Here is a 25859-nt window from a genome sequence, read left to right on the forward strand (position 1 = left end):
TTTGACGGCGCATTCAAACCAAACCTCCGACAGTTGATATTTTCAAGTAACTCAAAGGAATCAAGTTACGTTTATTACTGAACTCACAACAGTCTTATGATATGAATGATAATATCATAACATCATAATGATCATTCATTTATTATAACATTTCTAAGCACTCTTAATTAAACTCTGCGAAGATGAAATGCCTAACTAGGTAAAGTTTTTTTGCACATCAGCTACTATTGTCATTATTCATATAAATGTTTTACTTTAATTTATGTATTACTGATTAATTTTATTTGTGTCGACATGCCTTCTACGTCCCAGCCGAACAAGAATAATAAGACAGGAAATTGAATAAATATTTCTCAATCTCAAACATTTGTTTTGTTTTTTATATAACATTATAGCCTCAAGCTTTTAAAAAAGTTACTTAAACAAAAGCAACATTGATTATATTTGATAATAACACTTGTTTTTCTCGGAAAATTTAGTTTTACTTATTTTAGTAAAAATGATCTAGTATACGATGTGTACCTAAACGTACTATTAGAATTTTGTACGTCGCCGTAAACCTCAGTGTAGAAGCGCAATGACTTGACAGGTCGGGGATACATTTTGATGGTGGAACTTTCTCCTCGCCCCACCGGCCAGCAGTGTGTGTGTATGCTGCTGAGTCCACCCTCGGTTAAAGTAAATTCCTCCTTTAATTTAACTTTGTAAATCACTGACAATATGAGTTTTTTTAGTCATATGTTTGTTTACGTTTATACCCGTCTAAGGAGTGCTTTTAATGCTGTTTCTCAGCTGCTACCAGTTTGTGGTTAGCCCCGGCTGGCTAGCAAAGTTGACACGTTTCTCTTGTGATTTTTTCCCCCCCTTTCCCCGACAGATTGGCTGCTCAACGCCTGGATTACTGCAATGGGTATTTTGGAGAAAATCGCAGAAATAGAGAAAGAAATTTCTCGGACACAGAAAAACAAAGGTAACAGAAGGTGGAGGGGGGAGCAGGGCTGCTAGCTGCTAGCCGCACAGCAGACGTACTTAGAGCCAGCTGCAGGTGTGGGTTTCTGTCCAAGGTTATACCGAGGTCCAGGAACTACAAGAGTACTGTGCTAATTAGGACCGACAGCTTTCTGGAAAGCAAAAATGCGCTTTACGTGCTTAGGATCATGATTTGACGGACTGTTTTCTTCACACACACATACAACCTGTAAATTTTATCTGCCATTATTTATCTATAATCCATTCCCTAACATTCTTGTATATTCAGTATAATCTGTATAATCTGTGCATATAGCTCCCATATTTATATTTATACACAATATCTATATCTCTTGCTATAACCCCTTATAGTCCATACATACATAGTCTTGTACATCTGTAAATAAATATTTATATCTTGTAGAGCACTTCTGGATAGATGCAAACTACATCTCGTTGCTTGTACTTGTGACAGTGCAATGACAATAAAGTTGAATTCTATTCTATTCTATTCTAATGTTAGTGTAGGAATGCCAGGTTTGCCCACGAACAGATTAATAGTGTTATGTCTCAGCTGTTAATGTGAACAATCACGCACACTTATGGCTAATTTAGACACATCAATTAACCTAACAGCGATTGCCTTGGACTGTGGGAGTAAGCCATTTATCAGATTTAGCTCAAATGATGTAACTTGTGTATTTTATATATGTATTGCAAAAACACAAAATCTTGCCAAGTAGTTTTGGTCTAGTTTCTAGTACAAATATCAAAAACAAAACTGACTTACAAGCAACTTCAGCAAGATATACAGGCTTGTTGTAATTAAATAATTAATATTGATGAAAAAGTACTAGTTCCATTGGCAGATACATTTACTTATAACATGGGAAAAATGTCTTGTAAGTGAAATAATCTGCCAATTGAACAAATACTTTTTCATCAACTTAAAACAAGCCTTTATAACTTGTCAAAAAGTTACTTGTGAGTTTGTCTCATTTCAAGTTTACTAAGATATTTGCTCTAGAAACTAGACCAAAAATACTTTGTAAGATTTTGCTTCTGCAGTGTGTGTGTGCGTGTGTGTGTGTTCTTTCTTCAAATTATCAGGATTCAATAGAATAGAATAGGATAGCAAAGGCCAGATCATGTCCTAGTTTAACAATTCTGTATAAAATTTGTATTTAAATATTTATTTTTATGTAAAATTCATGTTTTCTTAGGGACTGAAATTAATTATTTTAAAAGACATAGTTAGAAGCCATTTCATTAATGTGCTTCTCTACACAGCCTCTGACAATAAACATTTGCAAAATTATTTTTTATTATTTTAAGTTGCATTTCAAAGCACTTCCACTGAATCCGGCGTAAACCTTTAATCTTGTCGCACCAAGCAAACAATTAGCTTCGTGGGAGCACGATTTGTATTTTACTAAATGCTTTTTATTTCTTTCATCTCTGCAGCCACAGAGTACCATCTGGGTTTGCTAAAGGCCAAGCTAGCCAAATACAGAGCTCAGCTCCTGGAGCCCTCCAAATCTGCGGGGCCCAAAGGCGAGGGCTTCGATGTCATGAAATCAGGAGATGCTCGTGTTGCGCTCATCGGGTTCCCTTCAGTCGGTAAGGTAGGTGGATGTAACCTGGTTTGGGAGCTGCTTTAGATGCTTATCGCAGCAGCACTCTTCCAAAAATCATTCATCAAAGCATCAAAATCATCATCAGTCAGAAGTTAGCGAGTTAAGGGCAATGAGAGATACATTTGAAGATTTATTATTTCTTTTTAATCCCTAAAATGTTAACATTGATCTTCTCTGGGCAGTCCACCTTCCTCAGCTTGATGACGTCGACAGAGAGCGAAGCTGCGTCCTACGAGTTCACCACCCTCACCTGCATACCGGGCGTCATCGAGGTAACCTCCAGGAAACTTAACTTTTTTTAAACGGTGTAATTTGTCAACGTTACAAAGTGTTACTTCGTTTTCTTGTCTTCTGCTGTTAATTGTTGCTCTTCAGTACAAAGGCGCCAACATCCAGCTGCTCGACCTGCCAGGAATCATAGAGGGAGCCGCTCAAGGTGCAATAAGTTTCACAGTGAATCAGAAAAAAATTCAAATATGAAAGAACTATTGAGTTAAGAAACTCAACCGAACCAGATGTCATTATTTTTTATTAGTTATCAGATTTTAGGCACAAGAAGGTCTTAATTTTTGTCAGAGATGTTGTACTGACGGGTAACTTTGTCGCAGGAAAGGGTCGAGGCCGACAAGTCATCGCCGTTGCTAGGACAGCAGACGTTGTCATCATGATGCTGGACGCCACAAAAGGAGAAGTTCAGAGGTGTGTGTTTGTGTACATGTGTGTGTAAAAAAATGTCTGGAAGACGGTCATCACTGACTTTGTGTTTTTTGTTTCGCAGAGAACTACTAGAAAAGGAGCTGGAGTCAGTGGGCATCAGACTTAACAGGATGAAGCCAAATATTTATTTCAAGGTATCACTTCCATTTACTCAGATCGACTCAACAGAGTTATTTAGCTTTTAAGATGAAAATAGGCTGATCTGTTGATTAGGATTAATTAGCAAAATTGTTGAGTCCGTTTATTTAACTGATGCATTCAGCTTAATGAAACCATTTTAACAATTTGGACGGCCAAAGATGACAAACACAGATGTGAAATGTGTATCGACATCTTCCAATGCTCCGAGGATGGAGGTTCTCCTTCCATCCTTGCGCTTTTTGATTTTACATTAAAATCTCACCCACTGTAGAAACAACAGCCATAAATTCATGATGAACTGTCGTATGTTCTATATTTTACAAGGATTTAAAGGACTAAAAACCCTGGAAAGTTGGGAAAAATGAAAACTTGTAGTAGCGATTCGTTGTGTTAGTTTTGTGTCGCCAGATTAAAAATGTTATTTTCTCTCTCCCTCTCTCTCGTTGCAGCCTAAGAAAGGTGGCGGCCTCTCTTACAACTCCACCGTTCCTCTCACTCAGTGCTCGGAGAAGCTCGTCCAGCTCATTCTCCACGAGTACAGTATCCTTCGAGAGACGACGAGCAGAAAACAAAAGCCGTGCAACACGTATCAAACTTCCGAACTCACTTCATCCACTTCACCTGGTTTACGTCCTTAACTTCCCGTTTCAGAAATCTTTAACGCGGAAGTGCTCTTCAGGGAGGACTGCACGCCAGACGAGTTCATCGACGTCATCGTCGGGAACAGAGTTTACATGCCGTGCCTTTACGTACGGCAGATCTTCTTCACTTGAAATTAGAACGCAACTGTGAGACGCGAGTTCCCTGATGTTTTTCTGTGCCGTCAGGTGTACAATAAGGTGGATCAGATCTCCATCGAGGAGGTGGACCGCCTGGCACGCAGACCTCACAGTGTTGTCATCAGGTCAGACACCTCTCGTCCATCATCGTATGTGTTCATATATTTGTGAATCTCATCTCTGTCGCCATGGTTTTGTCCCAGCTGTGGAATGAAGCTGAATTTGGATTATCTTCTGGAGACGTTGTGGGAGTACTTGGCGCTTATTTGCATTTATACAAAGAAAAGAGGAGGTATTCTGGTTGATTTAGACCGTTTCTGCTTTGCTTTGGATATACAGTAGATCCCTAAACGAACCTCCTTATTCTTCCCCTCCGTGTTAGAGCGACCCGATTTTGGTGACGCCATCATCATGAGAAGAGGAGCTTCAGTAGAGCATGTGGTCAGTATACATTTCCTCAAGGCAGCTGGAACATTTACATGTGTATAATAAGTAGTGAGAAGAGCGATTTCAAGTGTTTTTATTTTGTAACCTGCAGTGCCACAGAATCCACAGAACTTTAGCCAGCCAGTTCAAATATGCCTTGGTGTGGGTAAGTCTGCTTTACTTTTTCCTTTTTTTCCAATAAACATTATTGATTTTGTGGGGCTAACTTAGAAATATTTGCGTTTCTGTATGACGGTAAATGTGACTTTTTGTTACTCGCCACATCGATCACGTTTGTGTATGCAGTTTGTGTATACACAAACTGTATACACAAATATACAGTTTGTGTATTTCCACAACAAACTGGAGGGACCAATTGACGTAATTTGACAGTAAACAGATAAAAAGTGTTTTGTTTTGATTTGATTGATAAACTAATATTTAAGCACAACGATTTTCTTGGAAGGTTTAATTTGTGTGTCATTCTTGAGTCTTGGGGGGCCACATTAGAAGCTATGGTGGGCCAGATTTGGCCCCTGGGTTTTGAGTTTGACATGTGTGCTGTAACATGACCTTAAACATGCCGTTCATGCTGACAAGCACTCCAATGGGGCTTAATTAATGCAGTGCCACATTGCCTTGGATATGTTGTTCCCTTAAATGTTGCAAATGATAAATTTGTTCAATGATCTAAAACGTTCTGTGATGAACTGGCGACCTGTCCGGGGTGTACCTCGCCTCTCGCCCAAAATGTCTTGCTGGAGATAGACACCAGCGCCTCTCCCGACAATGCTAGGGACAAGGGTGTAAGAAAATGAATGGATGGATCTAAAATGTTTAGGTGTGATGAAAAAGATCAGGAGCAAAGAAAAATTAGCAAATACTCTCTCACCCCTGCACACTTCCTCTCTTCCCGTGTTTTATCAGATCTGTTGAGAATAAGAGTCTTTTTTTCTTCTCCTTGCCGTCACCTTTCACTCAGAGTCCGCTTTCTCTCGTCGTTTCAGGGAACCAGCACCAAGTACAGTCCTCAGAGGGTGGGCCTAACGCACATCATGGAGCACGAAGACGTCATCCAGATCGTTAAGAAGTAAAGCCGCTTCTGACTGAACAGAAAACGAACTGCGTAACAGCTATACAGCAAAGACGAGTAGCTAGCCTTCCTATTTTATATATGAACCTAACAGCGAATGGAAGAAGAAGGGGGGGAGAAATGTCGAGCAGATTCTGGTCACAACATGTAAGATAAGGAGACAGATCGATGGAAATAAAGTCCATAAAACATTTTAGAAAGTCGGCGTGTTTGCTTTATTTCTTATACTACCTCTAAGCGAGTCACCTGGACGGTCATGATGTGTTTTTGCTCAAGTTGTTAAAGATCCCTTTCGGTGCTCATCATGTAGAACTTGATGCCCGGTCCTCTTTGACCCCCCACACACCCACCGTCCCTGCCGCCCTGCTGTTGGAGCTCCGCGGCAGGCTCGCCACTTTTCTGTCAAAGAATATGGGCTCCCATTGACTCGCGTGCGCACACAAACACAATGGCACCTTTAAATATTAACGAGCAGGTCTTCGGTCCAGGAGAGGGGGGCTGAGTGGGAGGCTTTGTCGGGAGAGGGAACGAGCGGACGCAAAGATGTCTTGAAGATGTCTCTTCTGTCCGTCCTATGGATGAAGAGATGGTGTATTGATATAAGCTGAAGCGGAAAGAAGAGATGGAATATTCTGGAGCCTGACAGCAAGCAAAGGTAGCGTTAACTGGGCGTGTATTGTGCAGAGCAGGCATGACACTTGATGCTGCTTGGCTCCATATGGCGTGTCCAAGCAGCAGCCTGTGCGGTCGGGTTTAAGAAAGGAGGAAAACGTTCATCTTTATGAACAATAATTGCTTCCTGTAGGGCTTCAGAGTGGGATCTGTTTTTCTTAAACCAGTTCTAGCGCCTTGGGAAAGTGTTATATTGGCATATTCTAAGTGTGTGTCAAACTCCAGGCCCGGGGGACAAATCCAGCCTGGCATAGCTTTTTATGTGGCTCCCTAGAGTCTATGACTGTCAAAATAACTGGTGTGCTTAAATATTACTTGATCAATCAAATCAAAGCAGTTTTTGTGTACTGCCAAATTACATAATTTTGAAAAGATGTTCAGTGTCATTCAATTTATGCACTAGTTGAATTTAGAGACAGCTATTTATTACCGTATTTTCCGGACTATAAGCCGCTACTTTTCCCCCACGCTTTGAACCATGCGGCTTATAGTCCGGTGCGGCTTTTCTGTGGATTTCTCTTCGACCGCCAGGGGGCGCTTTAGCAGGAAGTGAATCATTGGAAGTCAAAGAAGAAAGAGCTAATTTTCATTTAGAACAAGCACATGCTAGCAGCAGGCACGACTGAGAACTGTTTTCAAACTCGTACCCTCTCATCATGGAAACCACACGAAGAAGTTCATATGATGCAGCTTTTAAGGTGAAGGATATCGATCTGGCAGTACAGATCGATAGCCACTGCACGTAAACTCGGCCTGAACGAAACCATGGTTCGGCTTTGAAGACGGAGGGCTGCGTCCTTGTAGAAAACCAAGAGCGGCGGAGATGCCAACGGCTTACAGCCCGGTACGGCTTATATATGTACATTTCCAGCTTTTTTTTCTTTTTTTTTAAACTGTGGGTGCGGCTTATAGTGAGGTGCGCTCTATAGTCCGGAAAATACGGTATGTTTGTTAGCTTAAAAAATAGGTAGTTTTATCAATATAATCTGCCACAATCGGCCCTTTGAGGACATTCGTGATTTGATATGCCCCAAAATGAAAATGAGTTCGGCATCCATGTCTTAGAAGAAAAACCGTAACGGTTTTAGAAACCTTTTTACTACAACAAAAAGCTGAAAAGTGTAGCTCTGTTAAGCCCCCTGAATCAAAACTTTAAGGAATACCTTTCAGCTGCAACAGACGATGTGTTTCTCTTCGAACTTTACCCACCCATTCTTTGCAAGATGGCTTACTTTCAGTCAAATTGGATGGGAAGTATCTGTGAAATAAATTTTTCAGCTAAAGACTAGCTATCAGTTTGATTTAAATCTGGGCTTTAGGTCATTCAAACACATGATTAGTGTTTTTCCTGTCAATATTGAACAGTTTTCTTGTTCATGCTGAAGAAAAGCATTCCCGCTGCACGATGCTGCCACCACCGTGTTTCACTGTGCGGATGGTGTGTTCAGGGACATGTGCAGTGTCAGATTACTGCCGCATGATGTGTTTCAGATGTAAACAAAACAGTTTAGTTTCTGCTTCATTGGAGCGCCTGATGTTTCAATTTTACTCCCATGTGCATCAAAAGTTTTCAATACCCAAAAGTAAAATAAAAAAATTACATTATATGATTTTTTTTTATGTGGTCGACAGCGGACCAAGTAAAATTATACATAGATTCAGATCCTTAAAAACTATTTGTATGTTTCTAAGAGAAAGGCATCCATGTTGCAAACTCTTTTGAACTTGTCCAGTCTAAAATGGGTTCTTTAGTGACTTGGAGACGTTTTTTTGTTTCACAACTTGTACTAATGTGTCCTAAATTAGATTATAACTACAAATTAAATGTGTAACAGGAAGTTTTAAGAGTCAGTCAAGGAGAATGAACACAAGAATGATCATAATATGAAAAATCTAGCAATCATTTTGTACTGGTTAAACTATTAGAAAATCTAATGCTTTAACATACTATTAAGTATTATTATAATAATAATTACAGATTTATTTTTAACTAATTACCCAAAATGTCTTAGAAAAGTGGATGAGAATAATAAAATGATCTGACAACAACTCAGTACCTCAAAATGTTTGTCTCTTTTTGTCTCTTCCGCCCCCTTGTGGCTCCTTCTGATCATCACATGGGGCTGCAGTTTCCCACATTCAGCACTCTGGTCAGATACTTTACTTTAAGCAAGTCTCTGAAAAATAGACAAAGGGAAGTGAACAGTTTTCTAAATGCTTTATGTATTTTCCTGGGCAAATACTGAAGATGTGACACTCATAATGTAAATTAGTCGGCGTACAGCTGTGGAAAGTGTAAATTTGCTCTCTCCTCAAAATAACTAATTCAACAAGATAGTTTTGTTTTTTTTGCTTCATAGCTTTTTTTTGTTTTGTTTTGTTTTAACTAAATGTGTTACGTTTGGAGGTTAGTTTTTCCGCAGAAATGTGTAAAATCACTAAACTTTCCTTAGGCAGATTTAACCAGATAAAAATATGCAGAGCAACAGTATTTAGATACTCAGCATGGATTCATTAGTCAATACAAGAGCAGCAATCTTTTTGTTGTAAAGATGGGAGAACAACTGGACTGAATTTCCTTTATGTTATACTAATGCAGCTTTAACTGGTAGGTTTTTGTGCTTACATTGCTCTGTACATTGTGTACATCCATCAGGTGCTGTGGATTTCTGTGCAAAGTATATTTTGTCCCTTTAAAGGCACAGCATGCAGCAGAAAAAAACATCTTGTAAAGACACACAGCTGTGACCCATATCGTAATTCTCCAGAGCAGATGGTTATTGCTGAGGAAACCAACTAGAAGATGATTTTTAGAAGAAAAAAATATTCCTCTTCTATATAAAAAGTAAAGAATTTTCATGGAACTTTATATTTCCAAAAGCAACTATTTAGGATGTAACATATCGGTTCTACATGTTAGTGCTTTACCCAACCAAAAGTGGCTTTTAGGCTTTCGTTTAAACATTAATCCAAGGTGCGCTGAATCTCCATTTAATCTGAAATCATTTAGACTTTTTTTCAGGCCAAACCAGGAGTAGCAAACAGTGTGAAAATAAATCTCAGTCCTCCAGATGGAGCCCCCTACAGGCTGAAGATCACAATGCTATCGGAGAACAAGACGAGCGCTTCACTTAAATTGACTCCCCAGTTGAGACAAAAACTGTTAGCTGGACACTACAAGGATTTGGCATACACTGAACGCATTGTAGCTTTTAACCTAAATATGCGCATAACTGAAGCAAAAAATAACCAATTAAAAATAAATAAATAAAAAAGTATCAGGTAACAATAAAATAATTAAATTTAACCACAAATATTTATCTCATCATAAAAAAAACCTTTGCCTACTAGGCTTTACACAAGCACACCCTACAACTGTACGTGTGTGTGTGTGTGTACCAGGTTTTCATATCCTTATGGGAACCTATTTCTGTCTACAATGTGGGGTTATGGGGACCATTGCTCCTTGTGGGGAAATTTTCTTGGTCCCCATGAGGAAAATTGTTTTGAGTCAGTGGTTAGGTCTGTGATGGTTAGGTTTAGGGTAAATGTAAAGGTGAGGGTTAGGTATGTGATGGTTGGGGTTAGGGTTGGGATTATGGTAAGGGTGAGGCTTTAGAAATAAATGGAAGTCAATGTGAAGTTCCCCAAGTGATGAAAACACGACTGTGTGTGTGTGTGTTTGAGCCGCACTGATAAGGTACACAAATGCCTCTCCAATCATTGTAAATCCAGGCCCTTTATAATAAATCCCTCTTTTGGGCTCTGACGTGCAGAGACAAGTGTTCCACGTTGATAGCACAATGCGTCTGTTTTTGTGCACATGAAATCCTGCCATTAATGCACAATAGGTACGTGAAATTGTTTGCTAGCGCTGCACAGATATAAAGAAGTGCAAGATGTTTTCTTAGTAACCCAATCTCTGCTACACTGATGCACGGATTGATTTGCAAACAGCTCAATATTGCACATTTGTTTAGATAGATAAACAAATGTTGAGTCCTTGTGAGGGGGGGAGGTATCTGTACTATTTGTGGGTCCATTGTGTGTGCAGATGCTTGTAATTGTGCTTGGTGTTCACATGAAGCATTAGAGGCAGAGTACAGAGAAGGACTAGAGGTCAGAGGAGCTGCACACCAGACCGTGTTGATCTGAGAGCTTTGATTTTTACCTTAAACAGACGGTTGTCATGTTTTCATGAATGATAAATCTCTAAGTGTTGATCATAAAAGAATAAGGTAAGCAATTAAAGAGCTGATTTTCTCATTGAGAGCGTTTAATCTGCCATATGCATATAGTTGACATTGTTCACATGAGAGCTAACTTGTCAGAAATAAAATTTGTAATAATTGATCAGTGCAGAGATACAGAAAATTGAATGTGATTACAATTGTTTTGTTGCAATGTCTTGCTTAAAACAGTGTCAAAACCAAAGTGCTTCCAAACAGCAGCTATATGTTTATACATATATATACATTAAACTTTAATTTTCTTAGGTCTGTTTGCATATTAAGCAAGAATAATATGCATTTTACGTATGCTAAGGAGTATGGTTAGTGATATGAGTAAAACTGTAAATTTGTCAGCAGTTTTCTGTTGAAGATATACTTGCTATCATTAATATCATTAATATGATTTTATGTAAATATTTATATGTATTTTAATGCAATCTCAGCTTGGTGTTTTCAAAGCAGAGAGCAGTTGTAGATGAATCTTCATTCCTTATTTAAATTTTGCAAATAGACACTGGGCATGTGTACTACAGTTGTGTTTCTTTGTGGCAAACAGTTTGAATCTGGCAGGCTGTTCATAAAATGTAATTGAAACCAGGTGATTTACAGTATTTTTTCAGTGACGGTGGAACATTACTGAGTTAACGGGATAAAGTTCTTTATTCTAGCTGCCTATTAATCTGAACACCCTCATAAACTCTAGCATCAGCGACATTGGTGCATTTTGGCGAACATGGCAACCAGCCATCAATTACATCATGTCCTAAGTGGATGTTTTTAATCCATTTTACTTTAGATCAGATGTGTGTCAATTTGCATTGGCAAATTTTGAATCAAGTTCTCAAATATTCAAGCAGGTTCTGAATCGTTTCCACCAAACGTCTGTGTATTTCGTGACATTAAAACCAATGTGAAGCCAGAGCTGTGTTTGAAGTCCAAGGCAGCTCTTTGATATATTAACAGCGTAAGAGCTGGTGCGTCTCCATTATCAAGTCACAGGATAATCTGAGAGTGAAGGTTAAGACCTGAATGGAGCGTAAAGGCTTTTAGGAAACCTGAGTGAAGCCTACTGTCTCATGTTCTGTCTTAAGGTTGACCTCTATCAGCCACATCACTCTTTCTTTCTTCCTCCTTTTCTACGTCAGTCATCTTTCTCCTCACATTTGCACAATTCACAATCAAAGTGATGCTCCGAAATATCAAATATTTTTTCTGTAACATTGCCTGATTTCTGTAGTTTTTATAGAAATATTTTGTGGACCTTAATTGCAGTGAAACTATTCAAAAGGCTCAATATCTTATTGACATGCAAAGTGTGAACAACTGATTCTTGGAATATATCAGCATTCTAGATAGTCTTTTGTGATATTAATATTACTTGCACTGATATTCGCAATTTTTTCTTCTGTCCTATTCTATTCTATGCAGTGAGTATTTAAAAATGACAGATTTTCCGTGTTTCTTATTTGGTATTTGTGCTTCAGTCTGTAAATTTAAATCAAAATCTAAATAAATAAATGTAATACCTTACATTCTTACAAGTGCAGTTATCAATATTCTTATGTTATATGATCTCATGCTCATGCATGGGGTTAAGGTTAGGGTTAGGGCATGCTCACACATGCTTAGTATTTTTTGCCTCTGATAGACTGCAAAGGGCAAAAGTTCATTTTAATTTTGTTGAGTCACCTCTGGTGATTGACATCATTCATTCTTCATCCTAGGCAGTCTTCATTACATACCTGAATCTTCATGTTGTGTGCTTGTTATTGATTGGCATAAAGAGGCAGAATCTCTTGGCTACACTCTCACTACCTAACTTTACTCCATATTAACAGAAAATCACAGTTTTAGTCGACCTGAAACAACTACTGGCCATCATCTTTGTGCAGATGCTTCATTTATTTCTCTTTTTTGATGTCACTTCTTCTGAGTACCTTCTTTTTGCCATTGTCTCCACTTCTCCTATCTCTGCCATTGACCTGGTCAGCACCAGTTCACTCATTCATCCAACCATAACCAGAAGATGCTTATCAAACATTCCCTATAGTGTACATGTGGTGCTTTACATGTTTGTTGAATAACACTACTCAGTATATCAGATGTGGGCCGAGGAACTTTTGAACTTTTCCCTGTACCTACTTGCCATGAATATCTCCTTATCTACTGTATGTCTGTAGATAAATGATACCAATGACTGCTACCTTTACATGCCAAGCCTGTAGGATATGTAGCGGATTGTTGTGGTCACTGCTCCCGGGAAATGTGATGCAGACTTCAGCTCAATAATTATTAAAGGTCAAAAATGTTTCTCGCCACGTCTAGCTTTTTGTATTTTCATATAACAACCAAAGACGTAAAGGTATTTTATAGGGATTTATGTGAAAGATGACATGTATAACCCAAAGTGAAGGATAAGGAAAAGCGTGGTATGAATTTGGATTCGACACTCTTCGCTCAATTAGCCCTCATTAAAACCATGCAGTGAATCACATCTGTGCTTGAATGCATCAGATGTTTGGTTCACTGCTGTCACACTATTACTGCGAACAATGCTTTCATTTTGACAGTAGTGGAATACATGGTGCCATAGGAAAACTGTTCTCCAACATTGTCTTCCTTTGCATTTAAAATAATGCACAGTGTGATTAGCACATAATCCAGCCCTCCACAGTGTCTTTGGACATGAGTTGAGTAACTCGGCATCAGTGTGCACCGCTGACTTAAACATCACAACCATGATCCAGTTACAACTCAAGTGTTTAGTGTTAAAAATTGCATGCAACTCAATGGCAATACCGGCAAAGGCTAGTTTCTTCAAAGCTATAGTGGAACCCTAGGGTCTGCTGGGGGGTATTCATAGAGCATTTAATAATTAGACGGTCAGTTTAACCTTTAAAGGAAAAAATAAATAAATAAAACCAAGTGGTGATGTCATGGAAAAGAATGGTACCTGGTCCTGAGATGGTGGAACACTGTGAATTATGCCCATTGTTCACTGTGATGAATCATGCATGGCACACATTCTTCAAAGACATTACAGGATTTCATATTCCACAAAATCACTTTCAGACTCTTCAATTTTCTTGTGCTTCATAATTAATACCCAACATACTTTTGTTGATCTATTACATAAAACCCCAATAAAACAAATTCAGGATTGTCGTCATAAACTGATATTTAAAGGTTAAGAGGTCTGGTATGGATTGCACTGTGTGAAGGATGATGTGTGAGATTAAGATGTAAAATAAAAATGTCACTTTCACCTGCTCTTTAGCCCCTGGCTGCCAACCTTTGACTTAAATCTTTTCTGTTTATTCCTATTTGTGCACAAGAAGACCAGGGTTGGGTTGACCTGGGTTGTGATATATTTAGAGGAGCCTGTGATGAATGTTTCATCCTATCTGCGTAGGAGGAACACAGGGCACCCATTAAACATTTATTTCTGCCACTGAGATGACCTCCTGGAATATCAATCCATCATCGATGAATGAGCCCTAAACCTCCTTATCAATACGCTAACGCCCAGCTGTACTCAAAATCAGTTCCCAACCCCATGTTAATCCCTGAAGTTTAGCCAGAGAAAGGCATACATTTATTTATGTTTTTAAAGCACATAACCTACTAGAAAAGTTGATATTGTTTTATAGTTTATGCTTTCTAGAAACGGTATAGATTAGCAACTATTAACAACTACAGGCAACATGATGTGTCCGTGAAATCCACTGACTAAAGCTTCTAGGGTGTTACATTTGCAGTTGTGCATGTTATATGATTATATTTCAAAGTAAGAACATTTTTTATACAATGCTATACTAATTTCTTTTTTTTTTTGCATAGCCAATTTATTATATGAATCCTTTATATCTTCATGCGTGACAGGTGTGGCCTCTACATGCATTATTGGTGTAAGCTGATAGCGTTGGATGGATGAGTGTTGTATCATACATCATCATTCCCGGCTGTGATCTGTCCTGCTACTGATGGGCATCTTTTGGCTCCGAGTACCTTTGCCGCTCAGACACAGTTTAGCAACAGCTCAGCCAGCGTGCATTATTCATACACAAGTGAACCAGTAGATATGGTTACACCAAGATAGTACACCTGCTATATTAAGGTTCCCTTTGCGGCTTTAAAAGGTAATGCTCACTCAGATTGCACATGCAGGTGAAGGCAAACAGGACATGGGCTCGTTTCTGATTGTAGATGCATCAAAAAAAATATGACAAGATGTCAAACCTGACAGAAACGTTAGAATGAGGGTTTCAGTAACCAGAGAGAGACACAGAGGGTTGCAGGAGGTCACAAAGGCAAGCTGACGTGGATGTGGGAGGATACAGCCACAGATAAAACACACATGGACACTCAGTCTAAAACAAAGAGGACACCGAGGCTCACACCATTGCACTCACGCTTGCTCTCCTTGTCAGAGGGACTTGCTGCCAAAGTTGGTGCGGCCGCCACGATGAGGATTCCCTGCCGGGCTTACGGACCGGATTTACAATGAACATTAGACAAAGGACTACACTGACTCTGTCATTGGAATGACAGGATAATTTATTTATTGTGTGACCCTGGGAGGTTACTTACAAATACATAAAAGAACAGGATCTTACATTGGATACTACTTTTGTTTTTGAAAAAGAGATGCACTTTGCACTTCAAACCACAAATGGATTAAACTAGTGACTCCTCTGGATAAATTTCTTCCTTGTTAAACTTATACAACAGCTCTTTTTTTGACAACTGAAGGAGAACCGTAACACGAGTGAGCACAGATGGCTGAGATTTCGACTCCATTACTAGATCGTGTTTTAACATAAAGTGGCTGGGGTTCGTCTGAGGTTACTTTACAGAGCAACTGAACTGGGAGAGAGGGCATTTCAAAGGTTTTCAAACTTGTGATAGACTGAGAAGCAAATGGAAGGATGTTAATTCTGTTAAAACATATTAACTTTTTTATACTCACTTGCTTTTACAGTACTTTTGGGAACTTCATCTAACTTGGAAGGATCTGAGAAGGTACCATGGCACCAAAGAAAGGTGACTCAAAATCAGCTGCTAAGAAAGGCAAATCAGATGAGCCAAAGAAGGGAGGGAAAGAAGACAAGAAGGGAACAAAAGATGACAAAAAAGGTGGCAAAAAGGCTGAGGAGCCACCGGCAAAGGGTAAGGGGAAAGATGAAGGGAAGAAGGGAAAAGGAAAGAAACCTGTCAGTGAGTCAGAAGAAGGTTCAGAGGAAGAAGAAGAGGAGGTTATGTCTGAAGAACAGGAAAGTGGTGACAGTGAAGAAGAGGTAGTAACCAAGAAGGCAGCCAAGGGAGATAAGGGAAAAGGCAAGGCTGCTCTAAAAGGAGCATCCAAAGCTATGGCTATGAAACCTAAACGCGGTTCCCCTGATGATGAGGAAGATGAAGGCGATCCAAAGAGAAAACCACAAGTGAAAAAAGGCATGGATGCAGTAAATCTAAAGCAGATGAGTGATCTCAAAGGAGCTTCTAAGAGCATGATTGGCTTGGCTGCAGAGGGGCAAAAGAAGAACTTAGTTAAAAAAGTAGATGCAACATCTCACCTTAAAGGAGCCTCCAAAGCCCTATCAAGTATTGCTGGAAAGTCCTCTCCTTTTAGCTTGCCTTCTAAACAAGCTGAAAAAGCAAAACCAAAGAGAAACCTTAAAAGTACTTCTCGCCTCTTTCTACGACTTTCCAAAAAAAAGAAACCCTCTTCTGGCGGTAAACCTCTTCTTGGTAACAGCAAGCTTTTTGCTGGCTTTGGGGGGAAATCTGGGTCTGCTGACAAAAAACCTGGTCTGTCTGGTTTCAGTTTGTTTAACAAAAAAGACGATGCCTCTAAAGAAACCACATCTAAAAAAACACTGAATCTATCCAACTTAGGAAATAAGGGTAATAAAATGGCATCTGAGGCAAAGGGTTTAGGAGGGAAGTTCAAAGGAATGTTTGGAAAAAAGAAAGCAGGACAGGGATTTAAGAGTAAAAGCTGGATGGTTGGTAGGATGGCCGCAACAACTAACTGGTTGACGGGCAGGTTCCTGTCTTCTATGGGTCATGGCCGGCATGGGGGGCGGGCAGGGCGACGGGGAAAAAAGAACCTATCCTTTGCTAGCAGGGATACCAGAGGGGGACACACACATTATTACAATGGAGCCTACGAATATGATGATAATTATGGATATGAAGAAGACTACCATAACAGGTGGGGACCACAAAGCTTTGAAAGACAACCATTTAACTATGACCCAACTGATCCCTATGAAGAGCAATTATACTATGATGATGATGAGTGGGAGGACGAGTATGGTTACTATGATGATGAGGGCAACTTTTATTATGATGATGAGCTTTACTATGATGATGATGTAGATAACTCTGGTTACCCATATGGTTATTATGATGATGAATATGAAGACTACAATGGCCATGATGGGGAAGAGTATTACTATGGAGAAGATGGATTTCTGTACTCTGTAGAGCCAGACCCATATAATTATTATGATGATACCATGTATGGGTATCATGACTCATTTTACCCTGAACAATATGTGGATTACTTTGACCACAACATGGCTTCTAACTATGGTATGCCAAACTCATATGGGATAATGAGCGGCACCTATGATACAGTCCCAGGAATATATAATGACCCAATGCTTGCATATGCGCAAAGTGCTCAAATGTACAACCCTTATCAGCAACAGGTCACTATGAATCCTGGACTTAATCTGGCTGAGACAGGACAGCTATTTGGACAGGAACAATTTTTCTCCCCTGTATCTGAACCATTTCTATCTGAACAGTTCAGAGTTCCTAGGCCCCAAGTCATGTTGTTTGGAAAAGAGAGACTAGAGGTTGAAACTTTGCCACCACCTTCTCTTCATACTCAACCCTCTCCCCAAATGTTTCCTTCTACCAATCCATCCTTGGTTCTCAATAATCAGGAAATTCTGTCAGATGTACAATTTGAACAACCCATCCCAGCATACCTTTCTGCACAGTCTCCTTTGCCCATTGACATCAATCAGCAACTTCCCACCATTCCTTTTGGAGATCCTATCTTTCCAACAGCTGTGATCAATCATCAAGAGTACCTTCCTTCTCCTCAGCTAACTAATGTCACTTTTACTGTTCCTCCCAACTACGTGTCCCCGTCTCCCTTACCCCCTCAATTTTCTTCCCAGGTTTATCAAGCACCTCTACCACAGGACTCACAAATGTTTCAGTTGGGGCAAATTTCACCAGGAGCCCTGCAAATGCAGCAACCAGTGTATTCACCACTTCATTCACCAATGGTCTCCCCGGTGCCAGTCCGAAAAATGAGTCCCCTTCTCTCTCCACAGATGTCGTTAAGACCGGGATCACAAAGGGTACAAGGGCCTCCTTCACCTCACTTCTCACCACATCCAATGGACTTCAAAACAGGCTTTCAGTCGGACCCCTACATTTCTCCTCGCCTACATAGACACACTCACCGGGCCTCAATGGTAAGTCAACGGCCCACAACCCCAGTTGAATGGCAGAGAACATCAAGCCCCCCTTCTTCTCCACTGTATTATAGGAGAGGGATGTCAGTAAGTGCTCAACCATCCTTGAAACAAGGAAGAAGGGGAATTGGGTTACGCAGGGGTCCCTCCACTGTCAGACCCCATTCCCCACTTTCTAGTCCTCTGGCTTCACCACGAGCATCACTAAGAAAAAGACAAAGTCCACCTTCTTCCCCAAGATTGTCTTTCAGGCAGCAACCTCCTCCAGATGCAGTTCATCTGCCCCCTGTGAGACCACATTTGTTTAAAGGAAGAAAACAAACATCTATGATGAGGGGTTCTCCTTCTCCACCTCTTCCTTCTCCACAAAGGCGGAGCCCAATTCAGCCTGAAGCATCCCGTTCTCCACCAAAGTCTTTCCGGCCCACTTCTCCCCATCATGCCCCCTCCCCTTCACCGTCACGGGTCTCTGCTCGACCCCTTCCAACCCGCTCCTCTACCCGCAGGCTGAGAGGAAGTCCTGGAGTGAGAAGCCATGTCCCTATGGGAGCTGTGAAACCCTCACCAGCTAATCCCTATTTACAAAGACGCAGTAGACCTGGACCCCCTGTAACTCAGCAAGTAGCCCCTTTTAGATCATCTATACATAGAGGCCCTGCCTCTCCTTCAGGAGAAATGGGTTCTGGAACAACCATGCTAGCTAGATCTAGCTCTCGGCCTGCAGGTTTAAGGGAAACCAAACGAGCTGGTAGTGTCCAAGGAGCCTTCCACAGACCTGTAGGTCGTGGACAGCCTTTAGTACGAATGCCCAGAAACCAACCATCTCTTCAATCAAGGCAGTCATTCAGAGCTTCTCCAGCAGTGCCCCCACTATCTCCCCAGCCATCTTTAAAACAGAGTGGTCCTGTTTCTCCACAGCCATCGATCCGAAGGCTCCAGAGTAGACCCCAATCTCCACAGCCCCTGCCACATAGATCTCCTCTGCCCTCCCGCGCTGCTTCTCCCATGTACCATATGTCTCACCCATCTTCTCCCTTACCTCATCGATTAGTGAGACCCCACAGTCTGGGGCCAGCTTCCTTTCAACCTCTTGTACCTCAGTCTAATCTTACTCATGGTGTCCACCTACCATCACAGGGGATTACTCAGCATAACTACACACTAATGGACCCAGGTCCATCTCCCATGCTTACCAACGCCTTACCAGGTTCTCAGGTTCTCCCTCAACAACTACCACCATCCCCTAATTTGGGGCATACACTCCATAATCCTTATTTGCAAAATGCTAGCTTTACAACACCTTTGCAAAGGGTCCCTTCTCCCATACCAGGAATGCAGGGGGATGAATCAATCATTGCACAAGAGACCCAGATGGTAAACCCATTTGGGCCTCAGGGTTTATCCACTGCTTTAATGCAAAATTCCCGCTTACGCACCGCCTCATTTTCATCCCCTCTACAGCACAGTGCCAATCTCCATACAACTGTTCTGCCTCCCTCACATCCTCATCAAACAGCAGCACCTCTACCCTCTTCTTCTCTTACCTCTCCACACTTGTCCTCCGCTTTGCTTACCTCTCAGCTACGTAATGCTTCCTTTGCATCTCCTTTTCAGCAACACCTATCTCCAGCTTCAGCATCACCAGCTCCAGCTTCCATCACGCCTCCACAAGGAAGTGTTAGAGGTAGCTCCCCACTTTTCTCTGGAGGACTGCGAACTTCCCAGATTCAAGGGTCAATGTTCAAGCTTCCAAGTGGTACTTTGGCAATGTCTAAGGGTCCTGTAGAAGTTACAAGTACAAATGACCTTGGAGTTGGTGCTGGTAACGGAAGGCTTTCCTCCTTGGTGCTCTCCAATGCTCTTCAGAACCCACATCTACGTCAAGCCACATACAGACTACCTGATGGCTCATTGGTTACCAGAAATGAACCTGTCGAACTTGCTCCAGGTCCTTCCCCCATGTCTTCCTCCATGTTGTCCTCTGCCCTGCTAAACTCTAATGTGCGTAAAGCTACGTATAGGTTGCCAGATGGTACTTTGGTCACTAGAAATGAGCCAGCCCCTGTGTCTTCCTCCCCCATGCTCTCCTCAGCCATTCTTAATTCAAATGTCCGAAAGGCCTCTTATCGACTACCAGATGGATCATTTCTTACACGTCCAGGAGAGAATGTGGAGACTGCTGAGAATGCATCCTCTTCACTTGGGCTGTCCAGTGCTCTGATGAACACAAACCTCCGCAAAGCAAAGTTTCAACTACCAGAAGGATCATCTCTGTTTTCAAAAAATCAGCCTCAAAGTCCTTCAAGCCCTCTCCTTTCTGGTGCTTTGCTAAATAGCAACATCCGTGGTGCTTCATACAATCTCCCAGACACATCATTATTGAGGCAACGTGGTACTGCTAATACTCCTGAGCAACGTTCACTTGATCTCTCTAATGCTCTCCGCAACCAGAACCTCCGATCTTCTTCCTACCGCTTGCCAGATGGAACACTCATGACACGCTCCCAGGCTGCTTCTTCACCTCAATCGCTTGACCTGTCAAAGGCATTATCAAAGAACCCAAACCTTCGTGGAGCAAATTATCGTCTCCCTGAAGGTAATATCCTGACACGGCTTGGGGCCCCCAGAGCTCCACAACCCCTTAACCTTTCTGGTGCTTTACGGAAATCTCACCTACAGGGGGCTTCTTTTCGGCTTCCTTCATATGCTGTAGTATCACCACATGTCCAAGGAGCTGGACCCGAACAGCACTGGGCACAAGGTTCAGGAGCGGACGTCATGCAAGAAGATCTAGATGTTTGGGGGGCAGAGAGGGTTCTCCCTCATGGGACAGTGGAGAACCTCAACAAGTGGTCAATGTACGGAGATGGAGAATTTCCTGAACACACCCAGAGTCTAATGAGACAAAGACCTGAAGGGGAGGGACCAGGGCAGTGGAATCTGAACAGAGAGGGGGAACCTCAGGGGCAATGGTATGACAAGGTAATAATCTAGAATGGTATAACAAATGCTGCCATACTATAATTACATTAGACAGCAATTATTTCCTGCATGATATCAATGAAGCAGAAAGATAAGCATTGGTTGAAGGGTTTGTTGAAGATAACAATAAAATGTAAGGAAGCATTTGCAAACAAGGTTGCAAATAAGTCTAACATTACTGATGGGTGGTAAACCACAAGTCAGAAGAAAAAAGTAAATTAAAATTTTTCTCTAAAGCAACTTGTCCATGTTTGTCAAATGCAGGCCTGTGTTCTTACTTGATGTCCTGATTTATGTCTGTATACACTTGAATTATAGATGTACTCAATCAGAAGCATGCCCACAATCACTCACCGGGACTTCAGGGAGGAAGACGGTGTGGAAGACATGACTCAGTTAGAGTAAGTTTTCACTCAGATGGCAAAAATGTAAAAACCTTCCACTGATATTAAGCAGCGTCAAACAACAAATACTGAGGAAACTTAAAAGACAAACCTGCTTTCTGTTTTTTTTAGTGAGATGCATGAGGGAGCTGTTTTGCTGAATTTAAGGAGAAGGTTTGACAGACAGCTTATTTACGTAAGTACTGACTAAAAAGTGCTATAAAAAATTATTTGACTCCATAAAGATTTACATTTTTTTGCTTGTTTTGCATTTTCTTTTACATGTTTCGAGGCCTGTTACAATAATGAATAAGTCAATTAATCACATGATGAAATAAAACAAATTCAATAATTTCCAATCTCATGATTTATTGTTTTTCTCTTTCTACCAAAAACTGGATGATAAAAGTTTTCAGTCTGGAGTTTTGGTCTCAACTAAACCTTTTTTGGAAACCTCATAATTAATTTTATTTGTTGTTTCTGTTGTTTTGTTGATTTATTTTGGATATTTAAAATGTCTTCATTTCCTGTGTTAAATGCTCATTAGAATTTAAAGTTTATTGATCTTTGAGAATGTGTTCTTGCATTATTATGCCATTATTGCCATGATATTACTGGCAAATTGTCTCAAAATAACATTATTGTTTATCGCAATAACTTTTGGGACAATTAATCATCAAGAAACATTAGTTATTGTGACAGGCCTACATTTTCAGGTCATCAATAACCAGAGTAAGCACTCTGATTGGAAAAAAAAAATCATTCAAACCTGGTTATATAGGAAAAAGTAATTAACATAATAATTGGTTGGACAACAGCTTTCATTCAGAATTTGAAAGAGCTGGTAATGAGCCTATGCAATTATTATTACTGCATAGGCCCAGTTTGGTTTGAATAATCTTATTTAAATCATTTGAAAACCACATTTTGTATTTTCTTAAATTTTATTTAATTAATGACGTGACAAGACAAAAAAAAAGAAATCTGTAAAGGGCCATGTCCATTCTTTTATTCATAGGACTATTTAAATATTTGTTTGCTTCACTTCCATTACTTATGTCACTCTTGACTCATCTCATCCAGACATACATAGGTAGCATACTGGTGTCTGTGAATCCCTACAAGATGTACAACATTTATGGAACTGACGTTGTGCTGCTGTACAAGGGTCGTGCTCTGGGAGAACACCCTCCGTAAGTAAAGTTTGCTCATAGCAAAGCATGCAAAACAAAACTAAGAGGCAAGGATTTTCCAGTATGCTTACAGTACAGATTCTGACTGTAACAAGAGCAAACAATTTATTTAAAATGTACTACAAAAACATATTGGAACATAATGGGAATCTGATCTCTGCATATAGCTAAACGTGCGTACAGAAGTCATCTCCCATGTTCCTCCTTAATGCAGTTAAGTTGAAGCTACTGGCTGAAAACATAAAAAAAGAAGAAATAATCTGGTGCTTTTTGTTTATTTATGATTTCACATGTTCTCAGTTAGTTGACATTTTTACCTCTGCCTTTTGTCTCGCAGGCATTTGTTTGCCATAGCAAATGCTGCTTACTCCAAAATGATGGATGCCAAAGAAAACCAGGTCATAATAATCAGGTAGGAAATGTGTTCACGTTCTCTTTAAATGAGGATATTCACTTTAAATGAATTAATGGTATAGGTCTTTTGTGTAGTAGAATGACCTGAATCTAATTAAGAGTCTGTGGCAAAGCTTGAAAATCGTTCGGTACACAAACTTTCGATAGGGCTGCGCTTTTCAGATTTTTTATGTAAAAAAATGTTAACAAATATGGAACCTTTTGCTCCCACTTCACAATTATACACCTATTTGTGTTGATAAAAAATAATCCCAATAAAATGCATTCATAATGTGACTCAATATAAAAAAGGTTTAACATTTTCCAAGGCAAATCCCATTTAGAAATGTTGGGGATGCTTGGATAGATAAGGGTTTGTGTTTGTGTAGAAATGAGCAGAAATTGGCACCTGACATAAAAAGACCTCTCACACGACTCGAACACTTTAGCCATATTTGGAAGGAGACACCTGTAAGGGAAGCCCAACTAGGTCTGGGCCAGGAGCAGATTGTCTTTCAGAGGTCTGAATCTTTGTGTGTGGACCATTGGTTTGTGTGTGCGCGTGTGTCAGCGAGTGCTTGTCAAGGGCTAACTGAGGTCTAGTGTTCAGTGACCATTAACGGCCTGATTCTTAGCCAAGCAGGCTGCAAGCTGAAACTTTATGCTGGAAAGTTGTAAAGGTGCCATAGTCCCTTAAACACACAAAACACACACCGTTCTACCGTCTGCTGGCGTGGCCTGCATAATGGTGGTACTTAGTGCTAATCCCTTGGCAGTGGCACAGCACTGGATATTTGTGTGTTGGCCTAGCTGCATGTGAGAGACTGTTTCGGATACTTTAATTTAAAAGTGGAATTGAGTCTTTGCCTAATGTGAGCTGAAGTGAAGTGTTCATGTAACTTAGTCAATTAAGTCAAACACTTAATGAGCACCAACAGGGTGATAATGAGAATCAAATAACTGAGGTCTTTAAGTAAAGAAAAAGCTCTTTGTGTTTTGTTTGGGGCGATTTGTGTTTTATACCGCAAGGATAGCAGGATTACTATTGGGGGTCTCAGTTTGATGACCACTAATTAGTTACCTTGCTAACTAAATATTTAGTGTTAAGTTTTGTCTTTATTTGCCTGTTAAGTATATGTTATACACCTATTAAGGAGTCTTTAAAAAGTTAATGGGTGGTGGATTGTCAGTAACAGAGTTTTAATGTGTTTTAGTGGGGAGAGTGGGTCTGGAAAAACAGAGGCTACCAAACTTGTGCTTCGCTACCTGGCTGCAATAGATCACAATTCAAATCCTGTGCAACAGGTATGAACACACATCCTGACCTGTACAAACTGATACTGATATACTTTGACAAACCAAATTATGTGAATTTGTAATCCCTCTCTCCATGTGTTTGTCTCCTCTTTTATTTTAATCTATGATTGCTTTTCATGAGGAAAGATTGAGGTAGTCGTCCTTTCTGAGTGTATACGCCTTTTACCACTCGTCTTATCTTCTGTTAATTAGCATTTAAATATGTGATGTGTTGTTAGTGTCCTTGTTTTAGTAATCCTACTTGAACACTAACAACATTTTGAGTGATTGTTACTGTGGCTTGTGTTTAGTTTTCTTTTTTTGCACAAAATGCACTTTGAAGCTTAAAGGTCTTGATGCACATCTTGTTGAGATTTTTTCTTTCCCTTTGCTTTGTTTAACCCTAAGGCCTCTTCTTGATTTCTGGGTAGTTTGATAACCTCAAATGTAAAAACTCTAGGACATTTTTACAAATGTAAGATTTTTGGGATAGTTTTTCAGATTGATTCGTAGTTTCTGCATTTTTGTAAACAAACTCACTGGACTTCTGGACTTCTCTGAGTAATCTTTATTAGATCTTCATAAAAGTTTGACTTCTCTTTCTTCACATTCTCTTGATAATCAGTTGTAGAAAAGACCAGTCCTCACCGCTATTATATATACATAATATGTGCTAGTGCTGCTGCATTTATACAACTGCTTATCAATATTGGTTAATATTGACCAATCAATATTAACACTTCTTAGTCTCCAACAAGTGACGGACGTGTTTGATTTAGAACGGCTTGTTCTGAATGGATGTGTAAAAATGTTAGCTGACAGAGAGTCAGTGTCCGTGTGTGTGTGTGTTTCTGTGTGCCTTCGTGGTTCCTGTGATCAAAGTGTGTGACTTGCTTTGTGTTTGAACACCTGGTAGATCCTTGAGGCGGCGCCTCTGCTGGAATCCTTTGGAAATGCCAAAACTGTGCGAAACAATAATTCTAGCCGCTTTGGGAAATACATAGAGGTCTACCTGGAGGAGTGAGTACGGAAGAGAAATTTAGATTCTTCAACTCCTTTGTAATCCTACTTATGTGTTATCTTTTTTACCCCCTTGTATTTGTTTGTCTAGTGGTATAATCAGTGGTGCCATAACCTCTCAGTATCTGCTGGAAAAGTCCCGCATTGTCTTTCAGGTAGCTTCTGATACAGCTACAGCATGATGTTTTTATGTAGTTAGCGGTCTGTGTAATGATCTGTTGATGTCTGCTTCAGGCCAAAGATGAGAGGAACTATCACATCTTCTACGAGATGCTGGCAGGTCTTCCTTCTCAGCAGAAACAGGCTTTCTACCTGCAAGATGCTGAAACCTACTATTACCTCAACCAGGTATAACACAGTGAGCGACACAGTGTCTTCCTCGCAGATCGTTTCATTCAGCTCGCTCTTCGGTTTAAACTCTGTCTCT

General features: G+C 40.3%; 2 protein-coding genes across 2 annotated transcripts in view; both read left to right on the forward strand.

Annotated features, from left to right (window-relative positions):
• Nucleotides 1–519: 519 nt before the first annotated feature.
• On the forward strand, nucleotides 520–5962 carry drg2 (developmentally regulated GTP binding protein 2). The gene is made up of 14 exons (XM_028041505.1): nucleotides 520–678; nucleotides 878–970; nucleotides 2434–2594; nucleotides 2789–2878; nucleotides 2982–3042; nucleotides 3215–3305; nucleotides 3385–3457; nucleotides 3914–4004; nucleotides 4116–4213; nucleotides 4292–4368; nucleotides 4447–4535; nucleotides 4626–4684; nucleotides 4782–4835; nucleotides 5677–5962. Exons 2-14 carry the CDS (start codon nucleotides 907–909, stop codon nucleotides 5761–5763), a joined length of 1095 nt encoding a protein of 364 aa, XP_027897306.1. The 5' UTR covers nucleotides 520–678; nucleotides 878–906; the 3' UTR covers nucleotides 5764–5962.
• A 9731-nt stretch (nucleotides 5963–15693) lies between these two features.
• myo15aa (myosin XVAa) overlaps nucleotides 15694–25859 on the forward strand; it is a 43967-nt gene continuing 33801 nt past the window's right edge. Inside the window, exons 1-10 of the mRNA XM_028041503.1 lie at nucleotides 15694–21147; nucleotides 21466–21548; nucleotides 21663–21726; nucleotides 22614–22723; nucleotides 23061–23135; nucleotides 24331–24421; nucleotides 24560–24565; nucleotides 25329–25432; nucleotides 25524–25587; nucleotides 25667–25780. Of these exons, the coding sequence (XP_027897304.1) occupies nucleotides 15694–21147; nucleotides 21466–21548; nucleotides 21663–21726; nucleotides 22614–22723; nucleotides 23061–23135; nucleotides 24331–24421; nucleotides 24560–24565; nucleotides 25329–25432; nucleotides 25524–25587; nucleotides 25667–25780 (6165 nt within the window). The remainder of the gene's footprint in view (nucleotides 21148–21465; nucleotides 21549–21662; nucleotides 21727–22613; nucleotides 22724–23060; nucleotides 23136–24330; nucleotides 24422–24559; nucleotides 24566–25328; nucleotides 25433–25523; nucleotides 25588–25666; nucleotides 25781–25859) is intronic.

The sequence above is a fragment of the Xiphophorus couchianus genome, chromosome 16, assembly GCF_001444195.1.
Source record: "Xiphophorus couchianus chromosome 16, X_couchianus-1.0, whole genome shotgun sequence".
NCBI classification, from domain to species: Eukaryota; Metazoa; Chordata; class Actinopteri; order Cyprinodontiformes; family Poeciliidae; genus Xiphophorus; species Xiphophorus couchianus.